The 22,617-nt window shown below is 41.5% G+C and overlaps 1 protein-coding gene across 1 annotated transcript; it reads left to right on the forward strand.

Annotated features, from left to right (window-relative positions):
• The first annotated feature begins 9,266 nt into the window (after positions 1-9,266).
• LOC110535696 (tetraspanin-36) lies at positions 9,267-17,541 on the forward strand. Its single transcript, XM_036935470.2, has 7 exons — positions 9,267-9,473; positions 11,457-11,648; positions 12,056-12,130; positions 12,275-12,370; positions 13,483-13,632; positions 15,349-15,432; positions 15,732-17,541. The coding sequence occupies exons 1-7, from the start codon at positions 9,414-9,416 to the stop codon at positions 15,804-15,806; spliced, it is 732 nt and encodes a 243-aa protein (XP_036791365.1). The 5' UTR covers positions 9,267-9,413; the 3' UTR covers positions 15,807-17,541.
• The last annotated feature ends 5,076 nt before the right edge of the window (positions 17,542-22,617 follow it).

The raw sequence follows: 22,617 nt of genomic DNA on the forward strand, positions 1-22,617 counted from the left end.
GGCATCTGGGTGGAAGTGCATCTGAGAAATCCACCATCTTCAGGTTACTTCCCCAAATCATTGGGACCCAAATAACCACCTGTGATGCATGGGACGTGTACCTATTACTGAGAGAAATCGAGGACATTATCATGGCATCTACCATCAGGACTTGGGTACCTTACCTGGAGGAGGAAATTGTGGCATTTCATGCTATTTTTCAAGGTCTTCCCAGACAAGCAAATACCAAAGATTCACTTTCTGATCCATTATCCCCGACTGCTGATAGCATATGGCCCACTTATTTATCTGTTGTGTATGTGCATTGAAGCAAAGCATCAGTATTTCAAGATAATTTTTACGTTATCTCCAATTACAAGAACATTGCATAGACACTGGCCAAAAAACACCAGATGAGGCAATGCTGGGAGCAGTCAAACAACACATGCTTATGAAGCACAGAGCCACAATGCGAAGACACAAGAGACGTCCCAATACATGCCATCCCAGTCTCTGACACTTGTGCTTTGCAGGCTAGATTTATGGAGGATCTGATGCCTGACTGTCCATCACTGTAGATACCGTGTCAGACAAAATTGGTGACTTTGAAGAACACTGGAATGCAATGGAGGCTCCTCAGAGGAGGAAGGGGAGGACCAGCCTCCTCGGTGAATTTCATAAAAATGGTAAAACATTTTAAAAGTTAGAATTTTTAGGTAAAACTATACTAAATATAATCACCTCACCAAATAATTGATTAAAACACACTATTTTGCAAAGGTCTACAGCAGCCTCAACAGCACTTTGTAGTGTAGCATCATGGTGTAGCCAGAGGACAGCTAGCTTCCGTCCTCCTCTGGGTACATTGACTTCAATTCAAAACCTAGGAGACTCATGGTTCTCACCCCCTTCCATAAACTTACACAATAATTATGACAACTTCCGGAGGATGTCCTCCAACCTAACAGAGCTCTTGCAGTGTGAACTGACATGTTGTCCGCCCAATCAAAGGATCAGATAATGAATCTAGTACTGAAGGCATAAGCTCCAGCTAGCTGGCACTGCAGCCCATGTGGTTAGTAGTTGACTAAATATTTATAGAGAGAGATTGTCAGTTTTTTTCAGTTTCAATTTCTTAGTGTAGCTAGTTGCACTTGCTAGCTATGACTATCCAACACAAACTGGAACTCTTCCAACTCAAGGTAATTTATTGCCACCGGGGCCCACCGGTGTAACTGCTTACTGACTGTACATTGTAAAGTTACTGCATGATTGTAGCAGGTTTACTAACGCATTAGATCTATTAGCTATGCTGACTATGACGTCACTTTAGCTATTATGGTGACAACATGTAGGGTGTGTGTAGTGGTTTTGCATGGAAAGGTTTTTTCTCCAGGTCACATACAGCTGATGTGTTGTGCATTGAAGTCCATAAGCGAAGGGAAGAGGTGAGAGGAGGAGAGCGCATGGAGGCTAGAAGGAATAAAACGTGGCTGATTGTTTACTCGTGATCTGGGGTGTATTCATTCCACCGATTCTGTTGAAAAACATTTCTTAAACGGAAGATAAACATACTTGAATTTGTCCAATAGACACTCTCGTTTGCAACTGTTGGACTAATGATTACATCCTAAATCAGCTAGATGCAGGCAAGAGTGTGCAAGGCGGTATTGAATGCCACTGCCTGTCCATGTGTCACTGTCTGTCACCTCATATTTGTCTCTCGACCTGTGTGCACCTACATTGTAAACTTTCATTCATGGGCTAGGTTGTAGAAACCTCATAATGGGTATAGAGAAAATTCTAGTATCATGTAGTAGCCTTAACCTATCACTGTTACATTCAACTGGGTGAATGGAATATGAATGACAGTCATCCAATATGCTGTAATAGAAATAAGGCCATGCTCAATAATTTTTTTAATCCTCCATCTTAAATGGCACTGACCGCCACTACTGGAATGTTCTTCAAACGTTGTGATGTGCACACGGGCAGAGATTCCAGTGTTCTTCAAAGTAAACCACATTTACGGAATCTTGAGCAGCTGGTATTTGTGTGGAAAGGTCATGACTCCAGTTTCAACAGCCATTCACATGCCTATGTGGGTGAGGACAATCTCCAGTGCACAGCAGTGGTGCCTGGGGGAGAAATGACATCCCATGGTCTGTACAGCTACCTTGGATCCCGAGAGTACGCTCACAATCCCTCTCCAGCATTGGATTTGCAGGTTATTGTCAACAAATGATATGGAGTCTTAGTCTGGATACCCTGGGTCTGGGTTTAAAGAGGATAGGTCTTGGTCTGGGTTTCAAAGGGTCTAGTCCTGCTTTCAGTCTTGACTCCATCTCTACTAAATTAAATATATACTGTAAAGTTTGTTAGAAATTAGAGCACTTTTTGTACATAATCCCCCATTTTAGGGGACCAAAAGTATTGGGACAAATCCACTTATGTGTCCTAAAGAAGTAAAAAGTTAAGTGTTTGATTCAATATTCGTAGCGCGCAGTGACTACACATTTTTGGGATGAATTTTCTGTTTGTTTTTGTTGCGTTTAAGATTATGTTGTGCCCAATAGAAATGAACGGTAAATAATGTATTGTGTCATTTTGGAGTGACTTTTATTGTAAATAAGAATAGAATGTTTCGAAACAATTATACATGAATGTGGATGCTACCACGATCACGGATAATCATGAATTAATCGTGAATAATGATGAGTGAGAAAGTTAGACACACAAATATCATACCTCCAAGACATGCATCTCAAGATTACAATAACCTCTCACCATTACAATAACAGGGGAGGTTAGCATTTTTGGGGGGGTATGATATTTGTGATATTTCATCATTATCCACGATTCATTCAGGATTATCCATAATCATGGTAGCATCCACATTAATGTAGATGTGTTTAGAAACATATTCTATTCTTATGGGACCAAATACTTAACTTTTTACTACCTTAATACACATATAAGTGTATTCGTCCCAATACTTTTGGTCCCCTAAAATGGGCGGACTATGTACAAAAAGTACTGTAATTTATAAACGGTTCACCCAGTATAGATGAAAATACACTCAAATTAAAGCTGACAGTCTACACTTTAACCTCAGTTATTGTGTGTAAAAATCATTGCTGGTTTGGTATAGGTGTTTTCGCCTCTGGCTGTCCGTCAGACCGCAAAAAAAGTATACGTTTTAAAACTGAAGTAAAAGTGTTGTTTTTTGGATGCAGAAATTGCAGAATTGAACTGCAGTTTTACTGCACTGTAACTGCAGTTACACTGCAAAATTACTGTAGTAAAAAAAGAGTTATTTGGACACAGTATTTGCAGCCTACTGCAGATGTACTGCACTACTGCAGTTATACTGTATTGTACTGTGGTTAAACTGCACTCTGACGGCAATCTTTTTTCAAAAGGGCATTGATGGGAAGACAGACACAGTGAACGGTTGACTTGTAGTTTACTTGAAAAGATAGACAGTATATAACAGCACAGTATGAAGGCAGCACAGCATTACAGAGCAATGGCTTGACACTGAGAAGGCTACTGCTTGTACATGGCACACTTTGGTGTGAAGGTGTGTGTGGATGTGGTGTGTTTTTCCTATAGGAGGAAGCAGATAACAAAAGTGGAATCAATATCAGGAAAAATATACAGCTATTATACAACTACATTGCGTGACACACTGACAATATAAGCTATTAGGGCAGCACTATAACACATTATTATACATATACCCCCGCACATTGACCCCTGTATATAGCCTCGTTATTTTATTGTTACTTATTTTTCTTTTGTTTATTTAGTAAATATCTTCTTAACTCTATTTCTTGGACTGGATTTTTCGTTAAGGGCTTGTAAGTAAGCATTTCACGGTATGGGGGGCAATCTGTGCATATTTGTAAACAACAGCTGGTGCACGAAATCTAAGGAAGTCTCTAGATTTTGCTCACCTGCAGAAGAGTATATTGTGATAAATTACAGGCCACACTACCTGCCTAGATCATTTTCAGGTATACTTTTCGTGACTGTTTATTTACCACCACAGACAGATGCTGGCACTAAGACCACACTCAGTCAGCTGTATAAGGAAATAAGCAAACAGGAAACCGTTCACCCAGAGGCGGCGCTCCTAGTGGCCGGAGACTTTAATGCAGGGAAACTTAAATCAGTTCTACCAAATTTCTATCAACATGTTAAATGTGCATCCAGAGGGAAAAAAATCTAGACCACCTTTACTCCACACACAGAGACGCATACAAAGCTCTCCTTCGCCCTCCATTTGGTAAATCCGACCACAACTCTATCCTCCTGATTCCTGCTTACAAGCAAAAATTAAAGCGGGAAGCACCAGTGACTCGGTCTATAAAAAAGTGGTCAGATGAAGCAGATGCCAAACTACAGGACTGTTTTGCTATCACAGACTGGAACATGTTCCGAGATTCTTCCGATGGCATTGAGGAGTACAACACATTAGTCGCTGGCTTTAACAATAAGTGCACCGAGGACGTCGTCCCCACAGTGACTGTACGTACATACCCCAACCAGAAGCCATGGATTACAGGCAAAATTCGCACTGAACAAAAGGGTAGAGCTGCCGCTTTCAAGGTGCGGACTCTAACCCGGAAGGTTACAAGAAATCCTACTCTGCCCTGCGACGAACCATCAACCAGGAAAAGTGTCAATACAGGGCTAAGATTGAATCATACTACACCAGCTCCGACACTCGTCTTATGTGGCAGGGCTTGCAAACTATTACAGACTACAAAGGGAAGCACAGCCGCGAACTGCCCAGTGACACGAGCCTACCAGACGAGCTAAACCACTTCTATGCTCCCTTCGAGGCAAGCAACACTGAGGCATACATGAGAGCATCAGCTGTACCGGACGACTGTGTGATCACGCTCTCCGTAGCCGACGTGAGTAAGACCTTTAAACAGGTCAACATACACAAGACTGCGGGGCCAGACGGATTACCAGGACATGTGCTCCAGGCATGTGCTGACCAACTGGCAGGTGTCTTCACTGACATTTTCAACATGTCCCTGATTGAGTCTGTAATAGCAACACGTTTCAAGCAGACCACTATATTCCCTGTGCCCAAGAACACAAAGGCAACCTGCCTAAATGACTACAGACAAAGGTTGGTAATGGCTCACATCAACACCATTATCCCAGAAACCCTAGACCCACTCTAATTTGCATAACGCCCAAACAGATCCACAGATGATGTAATCTCCATTGCACTCCACACTGCCCTTTCCCACCTGCTCAAAATTAACACTTATGTGAGAATGCTATTCATTGACTACAGCTCAGCGTTCAACACCATAGTGCCCTCCAAGCTCATCACCAAGCTAAGGATCCTGGGACTAAACACCTCCCTCTGCAACTGGATCCTGGACTTCCTGACTGGCCGCCCCCAGGTGGTAAGGGGAGGTAACAACACAGCCGCCACACTGATCCTCAAGACGGGGGCCCCTCAGGGGTGCGTGCTCAGTCCCCTCCTGCATGGCCAGGCACGACTCCAACACCATCATTAAGTTTGCAGACTACACAACAGTGGTAGGCCTGATCACCGACAACGATGAGACAGCCTATAGGGAGGAAGTCAGAGACCTGGCCGGGTGGTGCCAGAATAACAACCTATCCCTCAACGTACCCAAGACTAAGGAGATGATTGTGGACTACAGGAAAAGGAAGACTGAGCACGCCCCCATTCTCATCGATGGGGCTGTAGTGGAGCAGGTTGAGAGCTTGAAGTTCCTTGATGTCCACATCAACAACAAACTATAATGGTCCAAACCCACCAAGACAGTCGTGAAGAGGGCACGACAAAGCCTATTCCCCCTCAGGAAACTAAAAAGATTTGGCATGGGTCCTGAGATCCTCAAAAGGTTCTACAGCTGCAACATCGAGAGCACTGGTTGCATCACTGGTACGGCAATTGCTCGGCCTCTGACCACAAGGCACTACAAAGGGCAGTGCGTACGGGGCACTGCGTATGGGGCTAAGCAGCCTGCCGTTCAGGACCTCTACACCAGGCGGTGTCAAAGGAAGGCCCTAAAAATGGTCAAAGACCCCAGTCATAGACTGTTCTCTCTACTATCGCATGGCAAGCGGTACTGGAGTGCCAAGTCTAGGATAAAAAGGCTTCTCAACAGTTTTTACCCCCCAAGCCATAAGACTCCTGAACAGGTAATCAAATTGCTACCCGCACTATTTGCATTGTGTGCCTCCCCCCACAACCCCTCTTTTTTACACTGCTGCTGCTCTCTCTTTATCATATATGCATATTCACTTTAACTATACATTCATGTACATACTACCTCAATTGGGCCGACCAACCAGTGCTCCCACACATTGGCTAACCGGGCTATCTGCATTGTGTACCGCAACCCGCCACCCACCACCCGCCAACCCCTCGCTACTGCTACTCTCTGTTCATCATAAATGCATAGTCACTTTAACCATATCTACATGTACATACTACCTCAATCAGCCTGACTAACCGGTGTCTGTATGTAGCCTCGCTACTTTTATAGCCTCGCTACTGTATATAGCCTGTCTTTTGACTGTTGTTTTATTTCTTAACTTACCTATTGTTCACCTAATACCTTTTTTGCACTATTGGTTAGCGCCTGTAAGTAAGCATTTCACTGTAAGGTCTGTTGTATTCGGCGCACGTGACAAATAAACTTTGACTTGATTTGAAATACAATTGAATTTGATTAAAGGCTTAAACTACATCACCACTAGATGGCAGTAGTAACACATTAATGGGAACATCGTAATGTACTAACAGCCAGGAGCACCAAAAACTTCTTCACTAGTTAAACATGACTGGTTAAGGATGACTCCTTGCTATCCCCATTCCACCGGTTAGTGCTACTGCTCCAGTTTCAACTGTTCTGCCTGCGGCTATGGGAAACCGGTGTCCCCGCATATTGACTCTGTACCGGTACCCCCTGTATATAGCCTCGCTATTGTGATCTTACTGCTGCTCTGTAATTCTTTAAAAAAAACATTTATTTTACAATTATTTTATTTTAATTTCAAGGGATGGATCAGCTTAATATTGCAGAAAGAATGTTGCTTCCATCAATGTAATTGTCTGCATAATTTCCAATCCCCCATATATTTTTTTGGTAAATATATATTTCCATACACGCATGCATACATATACACATATATACATACACATACCTATATAGACATACATACTTTTTTAAAGAATATACCTTTATTATTATTCCCCGCAAAACCTACCACCTATCCCCAATTGGAGTAAACTAATAAACACTTCGGCTTTTACCTTCAATTTATACATCTGATACACATTTTAAAGACACAGTCTATTTTACAATAGTTATTTTTTGTTTGTTTTTAGTCCTTCCTCTATTTCTGATGTCCATCCAGGTTGATTACTATTTGTAACTGTGCTCTTTCACAAAAGTTCTGAACCTACATACATTTTACAGACCCCGTATGTTTTACATGGTTTATCTTGTTATTAGTCCCACCCTTCAGCTTCATTCAACCTCTCCCATCTATCTCTCAACATCATCCATTTTGGATTTCTATTTGCCATATATTTTTCAACTGTGCTGTGATGCTTCACAAAATAATTGAACCTTTCTATTCTCATAGCTTCTACTGATTGTATATTAAAAATAAAAATGTTTGCTAAAATAATAATTATATTATTGATTGATTGACTATGGCTTTTCAAATCACCCAGTATTGCTATCTGCAGCGTTAGTTCTAGGCAAATGTTGCAATTCTTCAGCCATTCCTGGACCTGTGACCAAAAACGAGCTAAATATGGACAATACCAAAATAAATGATCTAATGACTCTGCCTCCTCACAGCAGAATCTGCAGAGCTGGTAAGATATATATAACATTCTATTAGTTGCAAGAATTTTGTATAGTAATCTAAATTGAAAAATTCGAAGTTTTGCATCCGGCGTTGTTTTGCATATCAATTCATAAACCATGTGCCATGGAATGGGTACTCAGTAATTATTTGACTCTCTGTCTACCGTACCTGCTGTCTCTAACTCTGAATGCTCTGCCATGAAAAGCCAATTGACATTTACTCCTGAGGTGCTGACCTGTTGCCTCCTCTACAACCACTGTGATTATTATTATTTGACCCTGATGGTCGTCTATGAACGTTTGAACATCTTGGCCATGTACTGTTATAATCTCCACCTGGCATAGCCAGAAGAGGACTGGCCACCCCTCAACCAGGTTCCTCTCTAGGTTTCTCCCAAGGTTCCTGCCTTTAGGGAGTTTGTCCTAGCCACCGTGCTTCTAAATCTGCATTGCTTGCTGTTTGTTTGTTTTTTTGGCTGGGTTTCTGTATAGCACTTTGTGACATTGGCTGATGTAAAAAGGGCTTTACAAATACATTTGATTGATTGACTGAGAACTGGTCCGGTCATACACCCGAGTTGGGTTTTTTTCCCCCTGAGTTCCCAATTGTTTTGAACGCACTGGAGTCGAAAGTCGGAGATTTTGAACGCGGAATAAGAACAGGTCGAGAGAGGCACCCTTTCGTAAATGCATACTAATAATTCAATATTACACTGATTCATAGGCCGAGTATGGCATTATGCACCTAAACAGTTAATCATTGTTTTTATCTCAATCGGCATAATGTCGTAAACGACGTATGTATACACCGATTAAATCACATGGTTGTCTTCCCAATCTTTCGAAGTATTAGGACACGTAAACGCCTTAATCAGTCACATAGGTATATTTGATCTGTGGATGTGCTTGCACTAGCAGCGCGCTTCTTTTGCGGAGTGAAGTGAGTTCGGGAAAAACTGAAAGTATGCATTTTAGAAATAGTTTTCATATAGAAACTTTATATGTCCGAACTCAGAATCAAATCGTCTTCACAAAAATAACATGGTCACTTTGGTAGAACGTGTCTTTTGTTTGGCGAAATTCTGCATATCAGATATGTCCATGTGAACAGAATTATTAGGGAAGTCGTTGCAAAGGATGTATTCGAACCATAATCTGGACCCCAAACAATCATGTGCATGGAATATATGTTTGATTTTAGATGATCAAAAGGAAATTAATGCAAATAACTACAGTTCAAATAAAATACAACTGACTGAAATTACTGTCTTTTGACCATTTAGATCAGCTCTGGAAAATATCTGATGTGATAAAATACAAATTAGTCGGGAAAAAAAAGAATAGAATTGGGGCTGCCTTTCTAAACGTAGCCATGGAGCAATACAATTGTAATGGGTCGGCATTAGGACCCCTACATGAATTGTGCGCGGTATGCTCTTCTACACGCATGTGATCATGTGTCAGCAAGCCACTCATGCTCAAAGCAGTCAGAACCCCTTTAAAATCAGAACAGAGACCAGCTGAAAGGCTCCCCACCACCATATCAACATGGATTGCGGAATTGTTACATCGAAAATAGTCATTTTGCTTCTAAGTTTAATATTTTGGGTAAGTGTTTGGTCGACTTTCTGTTGCTCCTTTGATTTCTGTGTCGACTTCTTTCCACTGATCTAAATAGCACTGATCTAAATTCCTCTATGGTGAGCAGTTTTTGGTGAAACGAAACCTCTGGTTGGGCAATGGACATGGTAGGTTGTTGAATGTTATGGCCTGTACGGTATCTAATATCGATTTCAAATCGTGATTAAATAATGTGCATGACCTATTGAACATTACCAACAGGTTAGAGGAAGGAATTATTCTTCTTGGTTTGTATTTATGCGTAAATTTCAACATCTCCTTACTCGCAGTATACTCATTCTCAAAAGTCTCTGAAGTGGACCTACTTCCAGGTGCACATCAACACAGCCTGGTCTCATAAACGAGATATAGTAAACGTAAATCCGGGACATCCACATTTGTATTATATGTTACCTTTGGTATGGTTACATAAGGCAAAAACGAAAGTAGGGTGGTTAGTTGGCGGGAAGGGTGGGTACGAACTTCTAGCAACCCAAAGGCATGAGTTCTGATCTCATCACGGCCAATTTGAGCTAATTAGCCATTTTTCCACTATTTACAACTACTTAGCATGTTAGTTAACCCTAACCTTTAACCTAGAATTCATAACACATAATCTGTTTGCAAATTCGTAGCATATTGTACCTTTTGCAAATGTGTAACATAATACGAATTGTAATTCAGGAAGTCATACGAAATGAGTGATGGACTTCCACAAATTAATACATACAATACCAAACTTAAGATTTCATACTAAATGTAGTGTCTTGATTTACGTACAGAAAGTTATGAAATCCTCTGAGATGAGGTTGATCGACACTGCACATAAGTGACACCAACCACACCACAATTGTCAATTGGAGATTAATCCAGGGACAGACTAGCTAGGTGAGTTCTGGCAAATGTCAGATGGGCAGGTCCATCTTTAGCCAAGTGGGCCTGTCTAAATAGTTTGTTATTTTAATGCAGAATTACCATTTCTGGGCTGGTATGGGGGCCTCAAGGGTAACAAAAGGGCCTATGTGTTAGAAAAAATGCCCGGGATGTTTTCGGGTCCTTGTGCCCCCCCCCCCCCCCCTGTGCGGCCAATGCAGAAGGTAATCTGGTCAAATGTTAGTTAGACGTTCACGATTTTACAAAATAACAAGAAATTTAAACCTACAGTCTGTGGTTCTTTTTATTTTTTCCACTCACCTGAGGCACATGTTCCTGTAAGGATTAGGGGGGGGGGGGGGGTGGAGTGTGTGCGTTCTACTCGGGGTGGGCTGGTGGTGGATCTCATGACTGAGGACTCATTGTGAGTGAAAACGGGTCATGTGCCCTGGAGCTTTGAATCTAAAGGAATATTAGGCAATGAGCAGCTCACCACCTGATCACAAAAATGTGGAGACAGTGGTCAGGTGAACAAAACCAAAGCATGGATTCCTGTCTTACCTTGTCCCTAGACTGCTTACAGGGTAAGGAATGTGGATATGTAATGTGGATGAAATGTTCATTTAAACTCTGAATAAACCTCCAGTGGGTTTGAGAAAGAAAGCTAAAGAGAACTGCTAAAGGCAGTCACCAAGGGCATTCTGAATCCCTTGTTTTTGACAAATCTATCTCTTTAGATACCTTGTGCAATAACCAAGTATTCAATGATTTTTTTTTAGAGCGATGACTTCTATAATGACCTGAGAGTTGACTATATACACTGCAATTCGTAGGACAATTCTGCAGCTGTATGAGTTGGCCTCACCCATGTTGCGTCCCAATTGTCCACCCTTCTCCTGAAGAGTGCGCTTTCATACTTTGTGAAATGGATTTAACAATGGTGGAAACTCCCTTCAGCCCATGCTTACACCAATCCTATGCTTTTAAATCCATGATTGGGAGTGTGCACGTGCACAATTCTGGCGACGTGTGGAAAATAGGCAACACTACCTTGATTAGCTGTATAAAGTGCTCATGTTGTTGTGTTCTTCACTCTAGGCTGCGGGGGGTGCCCTTGTCTATGTAGGCTCTTATGTGATCAAGAGCTACAGCAACTTTGACAACTTCCTGCAGGATAAGTACACGTTCATCTCGGCAGGCATCATCATACCTGTGGGAGTGGTGATGTTCATCATCGGGACTGTGGGCTGCTACGCCACCCTGAGAGAATCCAAAGTGGGCCTTAGCTTTGTGAGTATAAGCCTCAGACACCTTGGTGATGGTGAAAGGAGAGACTGTTGGTGCAGCCAGCCAGGCCTTTCGTAATAACACTGGTGTGTGTGTGTGTGTGTCCCAAATGGCACCCTATGTCCTACATATGGAATAGGGTGCCATTTGGGAGGCATACACTGCAGGGTTGGGGTCAATTCTATTAGAATTGCGGTCAATTCAGGACGTACACTGTAATTCCAAGTCTCTTCAATGCTTTTCAATTCATTTTTTTTATTGTAATTTTGTTTACTTTTGGAATTGAAATCGAATTGACCCCAACCCTGATACATTGTACGCTCTTTGTGGATCTTTGTGTTGAAGTCCTGCTGCTGCGCCCCTTGTTCTCGTTCTCCTTGCTGATTTATTGTCTCTCCCTCTCCTTCCAGTTCCTGCTGGTTATCCTGGCTATCTTTGCAGCAGAGGTCGCAGCTCTAGTGTATGGGATCATCTACCAAAGAAGGGTGAGTGAATTCCACATTTGTCTCATAGGTTACAATAAAATAATACACTACGTATTCAATTTGTGTAGTTGTATTACATGTGTGGAGTATCAGCGCAGTATTTGAATAGACATAGATTTAGGTTTGTATACCTCATCTTTACAGATAAAAGGGGACTTGGAGCGGTCAATGAGTGATGTGTTCCTGAAGTATGATGGTGAGAACTCTGACACCCAGGCTGTGGATTACTTGCAGTCTCAGGTCAGTATCATGCCATCTCTGAGCGAGCAGGGGCTTACTAGGATTGAAACCGAGATTCTCAATGTGCGACTACTTCCTGTAAATAGGCCGACCTCGTGGAGAAAATTGCCACTCTCCCGTTGATGGTGGTCTGAGTCTTTGTTGCGGGCGTTACAAGAAGAAATCGCATGTTCAGTCTCTCGATTTTTAAACCTCTCTGGTGCTAGCAAGCACCGGTTGGCACCAATAATGTATACACTAGATTGCTGATGCTGTCTATGTATTGGCTAATGAGAGGTTTTGAAGACACCGGTCAACCATGTTGGTACTCCTCAGAAGGGGCAAGTCCCCCATAGGTATAAGCAGGTTGGCATTTATTGAGATGACTCGTGTACTGGAGGCAGCTCTGCAGAGTGGTCACTAGCTGGCAGAGCCACAGTCATAAAATCTGATTTGAACTGTAACACTAAACTTAACCACACTGCTAACCCTAATGCCTTAAATTAAGATCAAAAAGTGAATTTTTGTTTTCATACATTTTTATGATATGGCCAATTTTGACTTTGCAGCTGGCCTATCTAGTGGAAACTGCTCTGTTCTGCATCCAGGGCAAGACTCATGACAAATGTAAACCTGCTAGGAATTAATGGAATTCTACTGTATTTCAATGAAATGTCTCAAGGACAGAATTACATGCATTTAAGTATTTTTTTTGTTTGTTGACGGTAACTTTAGTACTCTCTAAAAATGATACATTAAGGAAAATGCTTTAAAAATACATGTTTTTAGCTCTCATAATATAATAAAAAATTATGCATTAAGGTGTCTGTAATATAATAAATGTGTCAAACGAATGTAGACATTAATAAATGCATTTCTGTAGCTTTTTTACAATGGTGGGGGAGCACTAAAATGGAAGTTGAGTGGCTTTAAATCCATGCCTATTTTGTGTGTGTGTGTGTGTGTGTATATACTGTATAAATAATTGGCTTGCACAAAGATTACATGATACAGTAAACTAGGCTTTTGCCAGCTTGGAGCTGGTTTAGGACCTATAAATAAGTCTACACATGAACCACATTAAGTCGCTATGATATGAAACTACCAAGCATTCTTCTTCTCTCTGTATACAGTTGCAGTGCTGTGGAGTGCAGACCTACCTGAACTGGACCACCAACCCCTGGTTCAGCAGCATTAACAACGCTGTGCCCGTCTCCTGTTGTAAAGGGAACAACACAGAGTGTACAGGCAAACTGGACCAGCTAGACCTGCTCAATACCCGGGTATGGATCAATTCAGTAAACGTCTAACTAATGCTACCTCTTAAGCTAACTTAACTCGCTGGGGAGACGTAGCCTTTAGGCAGAGATCTAGGATCAGTTTGCCCGCCCCAAAACCTTACTTTACAAAAATGAAAAACATGACTTGCCTTTGATCAATTTTTGATAGTCTGTCTTTTTCATATCAAATCAAGTTGTATTTGTCACATGTGCTGAATATAACAGGTGTAGACCTTAAAGTGAAACGCTTACTTTACAAGCCCTTAACCAACAATGCAGTTAAAAATAAAAAATACCTTAAAAAAAAAAACATTATAAAAGTAACAAATAATTAAAGAGCAGCAGTAAAATAACAATAGCAAGGTTATATACAGGGGGTACCGGTACAGATTCAATGTACCGGTCAAGGTAATTGAGGTAATATGTACATGTAGGTAGTTATTAAAGTGACTATGCATAGATAATAAGAGTAGCAGCAGTATAAAAGGGATGGGGGGGGGATGGGGGGGGGGGGGGTGGTTTCGCCATTTGTTTAGATGTTCAGGAGTCTTATGGCTTGGGGGTAGTAGTTGTTTGGAAGCCTCTTGGACCTAGACTTGGTGCTCCGGTTACCTCTTGCCATGCGGTAGCAGAGAGAACCGTCTATGACTAGGGTGGCTGGAGTCTTTGACAATTTTAAGGGCCTTCCTATGACACTGCTTGGTATAGAGGTCCTGGATGGCTGGAAGCTTGGCCCCAGTGATGTACTGGGCCATACGCACTACCCTCTGTAGTGCCTTGAGAATGGGGATGTGCTCGGTCCTCCTTTTCCTGTAATCCACAATAATTTCCTTAGTCTTGATCACATTGAGGGAGAGTTTGTTGTCCTGGCACCACACGGCCAGGTCTCTGACCTCCTCTCTATATGCTGTCTCGTCGTTGTTGGTGATCAGGCCTACCACTGTTGTGTCATTGGCAAACTTAATGATGGTGTTGGAATTGTGCCTGGCCTTGCAGTCATGAGTGAACAGGGAGTACAGGAGGGGACTGAGCACGCACCCCTGAGGGGCTCCCGTGTTGAGGATCAGTGTGGCGGATGTGTTGTTACCTCCCTTTACCATCTGGGGGCGGCCCGTCAGGAAGTCCAGGATCCAGTTGCAGAGGGAGGTGTTTAGTTCCAGGGTCCTTAGCTTAGTGATGAGCTTTGAGGGCACTCTGGTGTTGAACGCTGAGCTGTAGTCAATGAATATCATTCTCACATAGGTGTTCCTTTTGTCCAGGTGGGAAAGGGCAGTGTGGAGTGAAATAGAGATTGCATCACCTGTGGATCTGTTAGAACATTGTGCAAATTGGAGTGGGTCTAGGGTTTCTGGGATAATGGTGTTGATGTGAGCCATGACCAGCCGTTCAAAGCACCTCGTGAGTGCTAATGGTCGATAGTCAATTAGGCAGGTTACCTTAGTGTTCTTGGGTGGTCTGCTTGGAACATGTTGGTATTACAGACTTAGACAGGGAGATATTGAAAATGTCAGTGAAGACACTTGCCAGTTGGTCAGCGCATGCTCAAAGTATGTGTCGTAATTCATCTGGCCCTGCGGCCTTGTGAATATTGACCTGTTTAAAGGTCTTGCTCACATCGGCTGAGGAGAGCGTGATCATTTCTTCCATTTTTCTGTATTTATATTTGTTAGTCCTTACTCTCTGACGTGTGTGTGTGTGTGTGTGTGTGTGTAACTCTAGGGTTGTGAGGGTATGCTGGAACAGCTCCTTCAGGATGTGATGAGTTATGCCTTGCTGGTCATCCTTGGATTTGCCATCTTCAAGGTACTGTACCTGGCTGTCCTCTGACTTAACATTTCATTTATGATGTTGCATTTCCAATATCAGGCTTTGCACCGGTGTTTGGCCTGAAGCTACATGCTTTTGTGTTTCCACCTCTTGAGGCCAGGCACAACCCCCCCCCCCCCCCCCCTCCACCCCAAAATTATTGGGCTGTGAAAGTCTTGGGGACAGAATTGGGATAGTGGGACTTTTCTGAGATGTGTGAATCTACTTTAATCTTTGGTGCCAGACAATTTACTCTGTACTGAATTTTACAGCATTTCTTTGTCCTTTCCTTTCAGATTTTCGGGACGCTCAGTGTGTGTGTGATCACGTGTAAAGTCAGGCGAGGTGGCTACCAGTCCCTGGATGCCTGATCCTGTTGGCTTGAAGTATGCTTCTGAGGCTTGTCTTGCACTCTCTCCTGGCCCCTGACTCCTCTCCCCTTTCTCCAGCACTGAGACTATAGAGCCTTAGGACTTAGATTTTAGCAACCTTTCAGGAACATTCTTACAGTTTTCATTCAGCAATTCCTATGTAGTTGTCAGCCCACCAAACGTTGGGCAAACCACTGTCAACATTTGAAGCATTGGAAACCACAAGATGCCATTTTTTTAAAAGATAGTTGCGAATAGGAATTACCACTCAAACTTTTAAACAATGGAAGTTGGTTTTGTAATTTCCTGCTGTGCATACTGAAAAAATAAGAAAGGGTTTGCTCAGTGACATATCAGTATATGGGGTACACTCCATTTTAAAGAGGCAATCTGGGACTCAAACAATAACAAAATGGCTAACCATGCAATTGTTTTGGTAAACAGCTGATGGATGGTGCTGGCGAAATGTAACCATTCTCAAATTCATAGACGGGTCTATGGATACAAAGACTAACCATATATTAGATCCAAATGAATGTTTTCCTTAACAAAAAAGTGGTACAGTTTGTTTACAATCACATTGTTTACAAACAATGGAGTAAAAAGGCTTATATTTTGGGTTCTGATGGGGTAAGACGGTTTAACTAAGCTCATGAGGCTTTTAAGTAATATTTTTCAATAATCAATTGCTATATATCATTAATTTGTTGACCAAAAATGTATGTGCCACTCCCAGATTGCCCCTTTTTTTTAAGGCTTGAAATGTTATGTTGAAACGGCCAAGGACGTTTTTAAGACTTCACCACATCAGGGTAGTAGGCTCTGTTTAATCAAGACTGGATTGTCTTGGATATACAGTATTACGTTACGAAAGGACTGTCAAGATTATTTGGGAAATTATTTGATAAAACTAAGGGACAGTTTGAAATGTACTAGAGGGTGGGGTGGTGTCATAAAGAAAATGCACCCCCCTCCACAAAGTAAAAATATTTTCAAATGACCTTCCTCTTGTACTGTTAAAAAAAAAAGAGAAGACATTGCACACTCTGCTCACTCATAGAGTTAACTCAATCATGTTTATGACCACAAATAATAACTGTAGTGACCCTGTGTTTATAAGTGTGGATATTGACTTTGCCACTTCAGCATGCTTTTGTGGCACTGTCGATGTCACACAGGGCTACAGGCCTTGAAGGTTGAGTGTTTGTCGACCAGACCACCACGGACTAGCTCCCTTGCCTGTTTCATTAGGGCTTACACTATGATCGGAGCCGGCTGCAGACAATGATCAACAAGAGGAATCTGATTTTTTTTACATTTTGATGCCATATTTCTCATTATATTAAAATATATGGAATGAATTTTCCACCGACAGGTTTCTGTGCCAATGCTCCACACAACCAATAAACAAAACATACTGACTTTGGGCGTTTCAGTATCATGGTTTGCATTTTCAACACCGCAATAAATACTGTCAATCTCGTACTTTTAAGTACAATTCTGAAATGGTTGTTTGCCACTGGTCTAGTGCACTTGCCAGTCTAGGGTGTCAATTCCATCCAATTGGGGAAAGATTTTTGTGCGAATATTCCATAATCTGCATAAAAACAATATGCGCATTTTCCCATGTAATTGACTTGTTGCCGATAAGTCTTTGCGTAAATACGTAATCCACATAACAAATAAATGTTGCGGTTAAATTCCCATGTACCAAAATAAAAAACTACAAGTTAAATGGGTTTCCATTGCATTTTTAACTCTAGGCCTTGTTTTGTCACATTTTTCTGCATAGGTATAGCGAATGTGCCTACTCTGGTATTGCAGATACATTGAGGGTATAGGCTACATGATTATTATGGACGAAAGTGTGAGAATTGTTATTTGTCAAATGGCAGTTAAGCATCGATGATCATATTGTCACCAGAGAAAGACCTTTGTTATTTATTGAAAGGAGCATCAAACTCATCACCTTGCACTTTCACCACCACCCGGTGACGTTCGTCATCATTTATTTAAGCTGTAGCCTAATAAACTCCATGCTTTCCCGAGTCGTACTGGGAGACGACACAACATATCATGTGACTACAGGTTTATTTCAATATGATGGTTATTATTATATCAGTATTTACGCATAAGAGTTTCTACCGCCATTTTTCGCATAATACATTTTACACACACAAACACCCACCTTGTTTAGTGTATTATATTTTGTCTACATTTTTATCCAACATGTATTTTACTTGCATAAAAAGGTTTGTTGAAAACCTGGTTAATGTTGAGGATGCTGGAATTAAATTTTCCTACAGGAGACTTTTGAAGTAGCCTAATCAGATTAAAGCATTGTGACTGGTTGTGTTTATGCCACATATAAAAAAAGGTCATACATTTTAAAAGTTCAATGACAAATATTTTGACTATAATGAAGCTTTAGGTTCGAGGTGAGCGAGGAATAGCCGCATTAAGCTTGCGTTAAGCGTTCCTGAATAACTGGACCTCCCAGGAGCCCTGAGATATGAAACATTCACATCTCAGGGCTTTTGCAACGTTATTCAAATGACATTTCCACTGCAGCCTAGAGTTTAATTTTGTACTCACCTGAAAACAATAATGCCATTGCTCATTGCATTGTAGTGTTGTTGGCTAGTCTAGGTAGGCTAATTGTATTGTCCCCAAACAAGATCAGTAGGGGAGTTCTTTCATGTCCAATGATGCAGCTGGCCTCCCCGCTGCCATCAGCTATTCCTGTTTGTCCTGAAAATTGATGCAGCGTTGAATGCTTTTATGTGTGGTATGATTGCTAGTTAGACTATTGCAAATCTGGACAAACGATCCACCTACCGCTAGGTGCCACTGAATGGTGGCTAGAGGGCAGGATAGACAGTTAGACTAACTATATTGACCTGTGGTATAGTAAAAGTTAGCACCTGGAAAAGCGTAGTGCATAAGGGAAGTACCAAAACACCTTGTTATAGGGTAGGCGCATGCAAGCAGGACATTTGGCAGGAATGGAAGAAATTGTATAGGCTAGTAAAACCTGCAAAATCGTGAATGGAAAAAATGCACTGTGCCCAAATTCTGAGAAGTTGTAGGCAATGAGTGTAGTGGTTCTCTTGGTTAGGGACTTCTTTTTTTTTAAAGATGTTTGTAAATGCACAAGATAGCATATTAATACTTGACGGGAATTCCAATTAGAGTATATGCACTGAACAAAAATATAAATGCAAGATGTAACGTGTTGTTCCCATGTTTCATGAGCTGAACTAAAATAAAGGGTCCGAGAAATGTTCCACAAGAACAAATCGGCCTCACAACCGCAGACCACGTGTAACCACGCCAGAGGCTGTTGAAGGGAGGACAGCTCAAAATAATGACTGGAACAGAGCAAATGGAATGGTATCACACACATGGAAACCATTTGTTTAATATTTGATACCATTCCACTGATTCCACTCCAGCCATTACCACGAGCCCGTCCTCCCCAATTAAAGTGCCACCAACCTCCTGTGGTGTAAATGCTCAAGATAGGATGTTAATATTTGACAATAATTCCCTATGCACTTCTGAGTACATACAAAGATAGGGCCCCATGCATCATTCTGTAAGTCAAAATGTTTTATGTATTTATTTAACCTTTATTTAACCACGAAAGACCCTTGAGGTTATATTGCATTCATAACCAAATGGGGAGGTGGTATTTACTGTACAACAACTTGTCTATCATCCCTGAGCTCCAACTTTTCCAACATGCTGACTTCGGACGTCACCTACTAAGGAAATGACCTCGATAACAGTATTTTCGGCAATTAATTGTAACAAAACATTTGTAAAAAGCAATCTATTAAGATTTGAAAACGCCATCATTTGTTTACAAGCATGATAGCTGTACTTTCAAGTTGACACAACTTGTTATCCATTAGCCAATCTGCATTTCTCAAAAGGTTCAAAGCATATGAACACATCCAACTGGTTTTTACGACTGGTAATTACCATCTTCCCACATGGTTATGAACACAGTATTGGAGACCTCTTTCGAGGGTGACCTGGCATGTACATTTGCATCTGCAGCACCAACGCAACATATTATGTGGAAACAGCAGGGGTCCATGTCTCAATCTATGTCTCAATTGTCTCTAGGCTTGAAAATCATTCGTTAACATGTCTCTTTCCCTTCATCGACAAATGATTCAAGTCGATTTTAACAGTTTACATCAATAAAGGATTATTTCACCTGGATTCACCTAGTCAAGTCTGTCATGGAAAGGGCTGGTGTTCCTATATATATATATATATATATAATTATTTTAATTATAATGTATTTGGGTACCTCTTCCCATTCTAAATCAACTTATATGGCAGCTTAACGAATTGAAATAATTGTGTATTAGTAACACAAATGATGGTAACCCCAATGACATCTTTTAGGTTACTGATCTTAAATGGAGGCCACAGATGCTCAATTCTAAGGTCATTAAACCCTTTAAAGATATTCTGCTGAAGTGATGATTAACCACTCTGTTCGCGATTTAAATTCATTTAAATTGAGTAACACCAATGACACATTGGATTTAGACACACAAAATTATCAATGGAATCTTCAAATTTAGGTGTGAATAGCTAGCTAGTCCTTTATTTCTATAGAACCCTCCTGCGATAACAGTGCCGCTGGAGGGAATGCTTAAGGTCTTTGTATTTCTTTGTAATTATTGATTTTCAAGGCGGTAAACACCAATAGATACAACTTAGCAAAACATAACATTTATTTTCATTTGAATAGCCTTCTTTGTTTTTATCTATCTGTACTGTACATTAACTACTTTGGTTTACTTTAGAGTATTTCAAAATAATAGATATTTCTAAATCCCCAAAAGATCTCAATACAGCTCCACACATCACTACTGGGACAAGACAATTTGCAAACCCTAAGTACTTTAATTAAGCAATGCATAAAAATTATGTTTTTAAATTATTTAAATTATTAAAAGGCATTATGTTGTGTCATTTATAAACAGTTCAATATAAACAAAACAATTCAAGAACGAGACAACATTTATAGCAGTCCATGCATTTTAATTGTGAATGAAACCAGTATCACCCCCAATATTAGAATATCAACATAAGTTCTACCAGAGCTGATCAGAGCTGATTTGATTGAGATTCGAAATGGTCGGTAATCTGTTTGTTAACTTGGCTTTCAAAGACCTTAGAAAGGCAGGGTAGAATAGATATAGGTCTGTAGCAGTTTGGGTCTAGAGTGTCTCCCCATTTGTTGAGGGGGATGACCGTGGCAGCTTTCCAATCTTTGGGAATCTCAGACGATACGAAAGAGAGGTTGAACAGTCTAGTAATAGTGGTTGCAATAATTTCGGCAGATAATTTTAGAAAGAGAGGGTCCAGATTGTCTAGCCCGGCTGATTTGTAGGGGTCCAGATTTTGCAGCTCTTTCAGAACATCAGCTATCTGGATTTGGGCGAAGGAGAAGTAGGGGAAGTTTGGGCGAGTTACTGTGGGGAGCGCAGGCCTGTTGACGGGGGTATGGGTAGCCAGGTGGAAAGCATGGCTAACCAGTAGAAAAATGCTTATTGAAATTCTCAATTATTGTGGATTTATCGGTAGTGACTGTGTTTCCTAGCCTCAGTGCAGTGGGAAGCTGGGAGGAAGCGCTCTTATTCTCCATGAACTTTACAGTGTCCCAGAACTTTTTTGAGTTTGTACTACAAGATGGAAATTTTTGTTTGAAAAAGCTAGAGAATATAAGGTATGTTAACTTTTAGCTCAATGCATGATATGGGGGAGAATGCCATGGTTTGTCAGTCTAACTTTGTAATAGCTTGTCAATAATGTAACCTGAAGCTTTCAGTGTTACCTACTCTAGTAAAAACACTACACGTTGTTCTGCTGCTGAATGCATTGTGTGTCTGCACAAGGACATGACGCCATTTCAAATTGTTGAGAGGCCTGGCTTTCTGAGGCTGAAGGTTGCCGTGCCTCACTACAAAGTGCCATCACAAGCATTATTTTCCAAGACTGAAATCCCAAACCTGTACAACGAGGTTAAAGCTGATGTTGGAAAAAGTCTGTCTCAAGGCACGAGATCAGCAGTTTGCTGCAACTACTGACCTCTGGACTAGTGAAAGCGGGGGTGGTCGACCCTACATCACCTTCACTATCCATTACCTCACCCCAGACTGGCAACTGGAATCAAACTGCCAGAAAACACAGTTCTTCCCAGAAGATCACTCGGCTCACAACATCAGAATATTTTGAGGATATGCTGGGGGATCAACAAGAAAGACCTGGTCTGCATAACCACAGACAACACAACAAACATGACCAGGGCTTTTGAAGAGTTCCAAGATCTGTGGCTTGGGTGCTTTGGCCATCATTTGAACCTGGCCATCTCAAAGGCTCTGAAAATACAGAGCGTTGACACAGCAGTCAAGGCCTGCCGTCATCTGGTCCAAGGCTTCTCACAGAGCTGGAAGAGAAGGAGAGAACTGAGAGAAAAAGCAAGCTGCCCTCAACATGCCACAGAAAGCTCTGATCCATGTGGTGGTGACCCGGTGGGGATCGACACACAAGATGCTTGAGCGTTTCCTCAGCCAACAGCAGCCAGTCTGTGCGACACAGGCTGGAGAAAGAGCATCTGATGCCCAAGGATGCCGACATAAGTATCATGGACCAACTTTGCCAGCTCCTTGAACCTCTGAGCAGGTTTACAGATGCCTCAGAGACACGAGTGACACTGTCAGCCATCAAGTCTGTCCTGTACCACATCACACGTGATGTTCTGGGGGAAAAGGATACGGAGCCA

This window comes from Oncorhynchus mykiss, chromosome 11 (genome assembly GCF_057628025.1).
Source record: "Oncorhynchus mykiss isolate SJ-2025 chromosome 11, ASM5762802v1, whole genome shotgun sequence".
In the NCBI taxonomy this organism is placed as follows: domain Eukaryota; kingdom Metazoa; phylum Chordata; class Actinopteri; order Salmoniformes; family Salmonidae; genus Oncorhynchus; species Oncorhynchus mykiss.

Bases quoted from the DNA above. Each gene is read 5' to 3' on its own strand.
- LOC110535696 (XM_036935470.2), top strand. From the start codon at position 9,414: ATGGATTGCGGAATTGTTACATCGAAAATAGTCATTTTGCTTCTAAGT. The intron at 12,131-12,274 runs GTGAGTGAATTC...TCATCTTTACAG, and splicing joins GGATCATCTACCAAAGAAGG to ATAAAAGGGGACTTGGAGCG. The intron at 15,433-15,731 runs GTACTGTACCTG...CTTTCCTTTCAG, and splicing joins TTGGATTTGCCATCTTCAAG to ATTTTCGGGACGCTCAGTGT.